General features: G+C 35.8%; 2 protein-coding genes across 3 annotated transcripts; both read right to left on the reverse strand.

Moving 5' to 3' along the window:
- Nucleotides 1-1,109: 1,109 nt before the first annotated feature.
- LOC108216776 (UDP-glucuronate:xylan alpha-glucuronosyltransferase 2) lies at nucleotides 1,110-3,382 on the reverse strand. Of its 2 annotated transcripts, none has more exons than XM_064092765.1 (3): nucleotides 3,027-3,382; nucleotides 2,285-2,918; nucleotides 1,110-2,162 (listed from the first exon to the last, which is right to left on the reverse strand). In XM_064092765.1, the coding sequence occupies exons 2-3, from the start codon at nucleotides 2,898-2,900 to the stop codon at nucleotides 1,228-1,230; spliced, it is 1,551 nt and encodes a 516-aa protein (XP_063948835.1). In that variant the 5' UTR covers nucleotides 2,901-2,918; nucleotides 3,027-3,382; the 3' UTR covers nucleotides 1,110-1,227. The 2 variants fall into 2 exon arrangements, with proteins under 2 accessions (XP_063948835.1, XP_017245104.1); XM_017389615.2 differs by having other exon boundaries at nucleotides 3,032-3,322.
- Nucleotides 3,383-5,039: 1,657 nt separating this feature from the next.
- On the reverse strand, nucleotides 5,040-9,336 carry LOC108215974 (protein TIC 22, chloroplastic). Its single transcript, XM_017388618.2, has 8 exons — nucleotides 8,918-9,336; nucleotides 8,738-8,806; nucleotides 7,646-7,720; nucleotides 6,393-6,443; nucleotides 6,060-6,119; nucleotides 5,902-5,973; nucleotides 5,587-5,622; nucleotides 5,040-5,496 (listed from the first exon to the last, which is right to left on the reverse strand). The coding sequence occupies exons 1-8, from the start codon at nucleotides 9,293-9,295 to the stop codon at nucleotides 5,404-5,406; spliced, it is 834 nt and encodes a 277-aa protein (XP_017244107.1). The 5' UTR covers nucleotides 9,296-9,336; the 3' UTR covers nucleotides 5,040-5,403.
- Nucleotides 9,337-9,477: the final 141 nt, after the last annotated feature.

Raw genomic sequence — 9,477 nt, forward strand, 5'->3', positions numbered from 1 at the left:
GATACCTTCATCTCCTAGGATTAGTAAAAATAATCAACCTATTTTTAGTATAAACAAATGAATATATATATATATATATATATATATATATATATAGATATATATAGGCCAACATTCAAAAGAGAGACTCCTTATATGGAGTTACATAGTGCGCCACTATAAATCATCAATTTTATTATAAATTTTGTTATAAAATACATATAAAACGTGATTCTAATATAGAATACTATAAAATATATTTATTTTAAGTAATTTAAAACTTAAAATTTGATGAAAAAAAGTATATTTTCGAAACTGATTCTACAACAGAATTATTCTGTTGTAGAATCATGTTGAGATATTGCATAATTTTAGATGATCTTTGGAATAAAAAAATTGTATATCTTCGTTTTCGGTTTAATAATCAAAATTTGCAATTATATTTCATAAAAAATATAATAGAATATATATTATGTGTATATTTATAATGGTGTGCTACGTAACTCCATATAAGAGGGTATGCTATGGAATGCTACCCTATATATATATATATATTTTCTTGGTCGTTCGTGTAAAGGCAAGCACTAACGACTCACTAATCATAATTAGTTGAAGGCTTCAAAATTTTCAAAAATGTTTGACATCTTAAGAGGAGTCGTTGTAATCGGACAATATTATATAATCCTTATTACAGCTGATATTAGGTGCACCTAATTTGATTAGTTCAACCATAACTCTCTCCATTTTTTCTTCTTTTCTTATCATGTCAACTCATCTTGCCCTGTAAGTCTATATACCGTTTCCAAGTGATTGAAAGCAATAATCCAACCGTGATTTTGACAAGCCAGCTGATGATCTTTTAGTTGTTATCGGATATGTGATTAGTTGGTAGCAGAAAGACAAGTCTTGTTAGTGTTACTCCATGTATAATGAGAGTCCATGTAAAATGAGAACAACTCATGGCATGACATTGTTGTCATGTTCGGAGTTCGGAGAAATCTCGTATCTGATATCATTTTTAGGATCCAAACACTTATCACTACGTAAAAAACAGCTAATTGTTGTAGATGACGTAAATTTAAGTGTAACAGTTCTCGTCACGGTAATTAATTTTCCTAGACACAAAATAGTGACCGATCATATAAACACAGAATTATATTAATGTGGTGTGCATCATATACAAAAAATGTAACCATCACAATCTTCTAAGAAAACGAAAAAAGAATCGAAAATAAAACCGAAAAATAATTATTTCTGCAAGCGTCGAGGATCGGTGACATTGATTTTCCAATGTTCATCAGGCAATCCCATTTTGCCAGCCATCTTTCTATCCCACAGCAACTCAATCTTCCTCTTCTCCGACAACGCGCAGTGCTTCTGCAACCCTTCTTCCATGCTGTCATGCACCTTCCACCACCGGCCGTGCGCCACATCACTCGCGTACACACGCTGATCACCGATGTCCCAGTTGCAATCATAATCGCGGTAACAGAGCCATGGCTTCAAGCCCAAGTAATGAATTGCAAACACTTTCGCAGGCTCTGAACCGAACAGCTGGTTCTTTAAACTAGTCTCCACAGTGTTGTTGGCCCAAAAATTCTTTAGGAAATTGACTCGTCTAGGCAATCGATGCCACCAAACGAAAACTTCGTTCAAGAATCCCTGATCACCCCCATTGTACGAGACTATTTCTTTAATACGTTGCATTAAAATCTTGAATGTACAATTGGAGGGCTCGATCACCATGATGCCCGAATTGAAGATGGAGGCATCGTTCCCTGTCGCGGTCATTTGGGGGAAGGAGAAGAGAATGTCCATGTTTCGTAGCACGATGATGTCAGAGTCGATGAAGATGATCTTGTCGTAGTCAGTGAGCTGCCATAACCTGAATTTGCTGTAATTGTATTCGTTGTACGTGTTCTTTTCAGCTTTCGGGTTCCTGATCCTTGTTATCATGCGGATCTTCCAGCCTGCAGAGGCGAGGGCTCTGCGTTTGCTTAGGGAGATGGAGCTGTCTATGAGGAGAATGAGGTCGTGTTTGGTTCCGGTTTTGAGAAGAGAGTGTGCTAGAGTGATTGCACCGCATACGTAGTCCTCGGATGAATGGAGGACTGTGGCGTAGGCTTCTCTTGTAGGCTTGGTGCTCCGTGGAAGTTTAGATGCATCATAAAATTCATCATTCCCTGAAAACCAAAACAGAGACGTTTTTTAGCTTAAAGTCAAAAATAACTTAAAGCCCCGACTTTAAACTCAGGCAAACAGGCTCTTAGTCTCTGCTTTGAAACACAACAAAAAGAATACACACCTTTTCCCCAGAGAGGCAAAGCCAGATTGCAGGATCCAACAGGCATCGAAAGCTTGTGATCCAAGCTAACCACGTCGGGCTTAAACAACCACCAATCTCCTTCCTGCTTGATCAATTCATGGCAAGGAAACAGCTCCAACATAGGCCTGCACTTGCTCAAAAACACAATCTTTGTTCTCCCATTCCGGTCCCTCTTTCCTCTCCCCACTCCCATATTTGCCGCGATGAGGTGAAGCTGCAGCCTCTGCGTATCTCTCCCCCACCCTTCTTCCGGCCATTTGCACCCCACCTTCACCACGATCACATCCATGTATCCGTAGTCTTGTATTCTTGGCATTGGAATTTCGGGACAGCTAGGACCATCTAGCTCCTCCTCTTCATCTATCCATTCCGGATACAAATCTTTCCATTCCAACAGCTCGGACACTCGCTCATAACTAATATGCATTACTTTCCCCTGCATTTCCCATTCACTCAAATCCTCATCTTCCATGTTCACCATTCCAATCTTCAATCCTCTCCGCATTTCATTCAAAAAACTTGGCCTTTCTCTTCTAATCAAATCTGTTCCATTGCTGATTAACTTATCTCCTGGCTCTTCCAATACCGCTTTCATATTTAATCTCTTATCCGTCTACAAAACATCAACTCAACATTATCATCAACCAATACTACAATCAATTAATCACATGAAAAATCAAGTACCTAAAATGATGATAACACAAGAACTTAGCTCTCTCACCTTACCTTGTGATGGCACTCGCGCAGTGAACACCGCACAACTGCAGCTGCATTCTGATGATAAGCTGAAGAAGATGGACGAAGAAGAAGTGTAGCGTAGACCACAAGGAAGAAAGCTATGAATATTAGATTGACTCTGATGATCAGAGCTTTTGAAGGAGGAGACTTCATCATTTTAAGTTCTCACTGCAACCCTCAGACTAGATGATATATATATTTAGATCAATGCTCAATTTATTACACCAATGTTTTAAAATGATCACATATGGAATGATAATGTTTGTTGAACATAACACTTCAACATATTTATATACATGAATAAATAAGACTAGGAGGGTAAGTTTTGAGGGTTCGTATAATGTCAAAAACAAGAAGGTGTCTGTCTTATTTAATTAGAAAATATAAAGAAGGGTTAAACAGAATGCAAATGGAGGGTAGCTGGCTGCACAATTTTTATCGTATGAGTAAACTGGAGACTTCCACGTGTTTCTAATTTTCTATTGACAAGAGGGTTTCAAGTAAGATTATAGTACTAACAATTATGCATGTATTGCTCCTACTAACACTAGAAAAATAAATAAATCACTTTTCTATTAAAGTCAAATCAACATATATTTGGAAAAAAAACGATAAATCACTTTTCCATTTCTTAAAGTCAAATCAAGAATATACGACAAATATTTGCAAAGTTGCATTAATCCTGAATTCCTGATTTATACATTTTTTTGAAATAATTTTTTTTTTGAAATAAACCTGATTTATACATATACAGTATTCAACTATATGGTTAATGTTAATTACATTTAATCAAGTTAATTTTTTGCGCATGAAATCATAATTAAGTAATAGTAAATCTTTTTGAAAGTTTTCTAGAAACTTTTATTTTATTGATTTTGAAAGCTTCCCTTTTCCTGTCTCAAACTATAAAAGAACCTGCTCAATAAAAAAACACATTTTATTAAGCACACCGGTATGCAATCGAATTTTAAAAGTCCAGTGCTTAATCTACTACTCTAAAAAATTACATTAAATTTTACTATTCGACATTTTATTAATACGATAATATTTGAATATCTGGTGGTTTTTGTTCTGGCATAATTTGGATTAGCACTCATGCACAGTACATATGGCTTAATTAGCTGAAGTAATGGAGATCAGGATGAAGATTAAGGATGAGGGTGCTTGATTTAGAAGGCAAGGCTAAAGTGACAAAGTGGTAAAGCTAAGATTGAAAATATGTGGCAGGAAGTGAAGAGGAAGGAGCAGGTAATAGGCATAACAACTGTTTAGTTGGCCTATCAATTTCTTGAGTTTCAATGAACAATGTTGGTTGCTTATGGTCTAGTTTTATACTAAGATCCAATGCTTCATCATATCTTTTAATTTTTTTTTAATAAAACTATTATAACAAGCCATCAGTGTATTAGTATTGTCTAATTTCTTGTTCAGGAGACTATACTGTAATTTGTTGACAATCTGATGAAATTGGGTCACAGTAATTGCAAAGAATCAATTGTGATCTTTTTCTTCGAATAGTGTGTTACTTCACTTCTTTTCATCTTTTTTTCACATATATTTTATTGAGAAAAAAGGCCATGAGGATGATGTTACTTCACTTCATACCATCTCTTATTCCCATTTAATTTATTGAGAAAAAAGGCCATGAGGATGATGTGGGAATTATTTAACACTTTAATTCATTTTAATTGGAAATTTTAAACGGCCACATTGTAGAATGTGTATGACTACCCACCAGTATGGCAGTATACACAAAAATTACGCTAATTTTGTATCATAATTTGCTCTAACATTGTCATCTGTCACGCAAAGAGCTCTTCTAAAACTCATAAATAGATCAACGGAATCACAAATTCTTAGGTTGGAAGGATAATAACACCCAACCAATATATGCGCCGTTAATCATAATCTTCATTAATTTTTCTAGTTACCAATATTTCATCTGCATAATTATTATCTAATTATTGCTCTTATACAAGTAAACTAGAATACTATATAGACCAAGCCACTAATCCCATCAAACAAAGCCCATAGGCCAGAGGTTTAAACTTGCCTGTATCTTGCTTTCAGCACTATGGTGACATACATAAATACATACAAATCCAGGGTAAGACCAAGGCTAAAGAAAATCGCCAATGGATGGATCAAGTTAATATCATGTTCTACGACTATTTCTAACTCAAATATTAACCAATAACAATGCAGTACCTCATGACTACCTTCTCGTGCCCAGCTATAGCAATTGCAATAACTGCCTCTTTGCTAAATCCAATTGACACATAATCATTTTAATTTCAAGAAACCCAGCTGTAGCAATTGCCTGAATATTTTTGCCATGTCATTGTCTGTAGGCAACTTTATCACGCTTTTGCAACTTCCTGGATGTGCTGGGAACGGCTTTTACCAGGCGGAATGAAAATCAGATCCTCCCATCCAGAACTCTTTTCATTTATCTGGAATCACCAAAAAAATGTAAATATGACTCAAATATGTTAATACACCTCCTCCCATTTCCCACCTAAATTAACCATGTGGATAGTTACCTCCATCTTTTTCAAAACATCTTCCAGACTCCCCACCTGTCAAGGAGAATAACTCATCTTAATTTCAGAAAAAGCATTTAATGGAGAATTATAACTGACACTTAAGATGTCATAGGGCTTGAGAATGTAATGGTAGATAAACAATAAAGATTTTTCAGGTCGCGGTTTTCCAGAACATTACAGATTTTAACCATTGGTGCAACTGTTACCCTCTTATTGGAAAAGGTTACATAATTATTAAGGGGGATTGCAAATTGGAGGCTAGAAGGGTTACTAAAAAACATAGTGAAATGGACAGGTGCTAATTGATCATACCATAATCTGTTGAGAAACCCCAGGTCCTCTTGATGACCTTGACACTGTTGACAATTCTTGTTCAATATCCTCCTGAAACAACAGACAGCACTCAACCAGTAAATCATGTAATCCACAATCTACCCAGGTGGTGCAGCAACAATCTCACAATAACAAACCTTCCGGAAATATATAGGACAGTAGCGCTTATTTTTCTTCTTCACGACCAAGAGATCTGACTGTATATACACAAAAAACAAAGGGTGAAGGCCTGATAAAGTCGCTCAAAGCAGCCCCAAATTAGGATGCAAGGTTGGTTATACAATGTACTTTATATATTTTATAGCCATTGATGTGGACAAAAATCTTGGTGTGCTAAGAGTATTGATGAAGCTTGATAATAGTTGATACTACAACATTATTCAGCTGATGATGTACTTGCAAAATTCATGATATCATACCAATTGAAATGAGTAATATGAGCCAATGGCTCCTCAGAAATATTGGCGCACCTGGAAAACAGGAACACCGTCAAACCCACTCCTGACATCGGAAGCTTTCAGCTAGCAGCCATAAAACTTAAATGTGAGTGTAAATAATAGTGCTGATGGTAAACTCATCAAAGTAAACAGATACAGATCATTTGTTACAAAAGTTAACCAGCAGAATACCATAGTAAGCTTATCAAACAGCATGAGAAAATTAGATACGTTGCTGGCATATGACAGTTTAATTCAAAGCAGAGGGGTGTCATTTTACTTGATCATTCCTATAATCCTTTTCAGCAAAAAACACATGTAGCACACGAAATATCAATATCAATAACTTTTATCGAATGTATTAAGAATCAAAATCCTTAATTTATAAGACGGTATAACCAGACTGCAGGTTGTCAATATTTTGGAGACGTATCAGACCTCGACATCTGATGTGCAACTTAATTAAAGGTAAGGTAGAACTACTTTAACGAAATCCTTCTTACCTTTTTTTCTATTAAGCAGAGTTTAAAAGATCATAAAGGAATACATGTCATAGTATCATGAACTGCTACCTTCTTGATAACAAACTTACTTGTTCCCATTAAATATTTTATTGTAAAAATTCATATGCTTACCAAAGTGTGCGCCTAGCTAAAAATAACCAGAAGACAGTCCGTACGCAATATTTGTTTTGTTATACCATTTTAGAAATATACTGATGGGGAGGAATGCAGGGGCTAATTAGGTTTTTGCGGGCTTTTTTTCACAAAGAACTCCCTCAAGAGAACTTCTAGACAATGTAAACATGATTTCAATAATAATAATATACAAGCTTAAATACCTGTTTATAAAGGCCTAAACTACTTTCATAACTCAAATCAGCACTCGAGATTATTATACTAATACAAACATAATGTTTATCTAATTGGCTTCCAGGATCTCTTATATTGTTTCAGTCTACCTTCATCCTGCATCATATACTAACTTTAGAACTTTAATCATGACAAAGATATCAATCACATTACACTGGGGTTGGTTGGCTTATATATGACGATAAAATCCATATGCACAAGTAATTTTTGCTACATCAGCCAAAAGTTTTAGGATTTTACTCAGAAAAATTACGCAGAACAAAAATTGGATTCTATGAATCAATTTCAATAGAATGTATATATACACATAAGAAACATTTTACATAAACAATCTTGAAGATACGATATAAACAAACGTGCCCCAATTTTTTCAAAATAGACAAACACATCACTGCGATACACACATACACCAACCTCTAGAGCATTTTTAATTTGAACAGGATCCGGCATGAATCGAAATGCAATTCCTTCAACTTTCAACATGTAGACCTACATATGGTAAATGGAGCCAAAATTTAATACTTAATAAAGATTATGTAAAGAAACAAGCATGCCTTAAATGCTGTGCCATATCCATATTACAAATGAGGTACTCTACATGACATATACATGGATAATTAATAAATTTGTCCAGCTTGTTTAAGTTCAAAAAATAAATCATTATTCATTATATAATTAAAAGACTTATAACTATGATGAGTCTGGAACTTTAGTGAATGTAAAACTTCCTTTTGTTCTAATAAGAAAAACTGAATTTGAGTATTCATGTGACTTGATTATAAGACTCAAATTCTCTGTGAGCCGACTGTCAAACTTGACGCATGTTAGACTTCGTAGATTTTTTGACATTCTCTTTGGAGGAGGCTAATACACATATGAGCAAATCAATAGTATTAGAATTCATATGTCAAAGTAATTTGAAAAGCATATATGAGATCAATAGATGTTTCGTTTCAACATTCAAGGCTCGAATGAAGAAAGTCACTACAACCAACTGTTCTTTATTAACACCCCCCCCCCCCCCCCCCCCCCAAAAAAAAAAAAAAAAAAAAAAAAAAATTGCCCAACCAATGACAAAAGTAGCAGAATCTGGAATGCATAGTCAATACACAAAAGAAGTACTACACAAGCCACATGCCCTATAAGAAACCACAAGTCACATCACGTATAATAGCCTCCAAAAGATGTTTACAGAATAAAAACTTTATTATCTAGGATCGAAGCAGACGTACGAACCTCGGTGTACACAATCCACCAGTTTTTTAGAAAAAAACTATTTCCCTATTAATAAATGCATTCATTTTCATTTGTTATTTAGTATCTCCTCCACTGTCTACCTTCAGTCCTTCACAATAGCTAAATATCCCTACAAAAAGTAATTTCCTAAACCGAAATACTTTTCCTGAAAAAACATAATCTATATTACTTTAATTCTCCCTTAATGAACTAGCAATATCAAACAAATCATAAGCGGAAATACATTCACTAGGAACAATATAATCTCACCTGGTCAAGAGTTATCGGAACAACTTTAGCATGACCTTTCATTCCTCCTCCTCCCTTCCTCAGCCGAACCTGAAATTACGAAACCGAAAGTACCTCCCAATTCAATCCATTAATTCTATACAAATAAACATAAACGTAAATTGTGTGCAAATTTTCGATAAGAGGAGTGTAAAAAGTGACCTGAGATAGAAATGCTTCGGCGTCTTCTTTTCGAAAACAAAGCAAGCCAATAGACTTCACTCCATCAGGATCAGACATCAACACAAACTCATTACTCGAATTGCTAACCGTATACACCGCCGTTCCGACGAGCCTCTTCGCCACGCCGTCGACGCTCTGAGCTGCTTGTTTTCCCTGACTCACTGACGCGAAAGGTAAATCATGAGGTGCTGACGTCATTTGCATCGGCGCCGGAAAATTGGCGGAGAGGAGACGCCGCGAGTCGTCGATGCGGGAGACGACGTCGGCGGTGAGGCGGTGGCAATGGTGGTGGATGAAGGTGGAGAGTCGAGTTATAGGGCTTGGCGGTGGGCCCGAGGAAGCGTTTGGTGACTCCATTGATTAAGAGGAGTTGCAGAGTGAGAGATTAGAGGAAACGGTGGAACAAATTGGTCCGTGGACTTGTGAATTGGGCTTTTACGGGCCTGGGCCTAACTAATAATGAATGTACTATGTCTGATACAATATGGATATGTATATATTCAGAAATTAGTTTAATTTAGGTTTTAATTGATTATTAA

Source organism: Daucus carota, chromosome 4 (assembly GCF_001625215.2).
Source record: "Daucus carota subsp. sativus chromosome 4, DH1 v3.0, whole genome shotgun sequence".
Lineage (NCBI taxonomy): Eukaryota > Viridiplantae > Streptophyta > Magnoliopsida > Apiales > Apiaceae > Daucus > Daucus carota.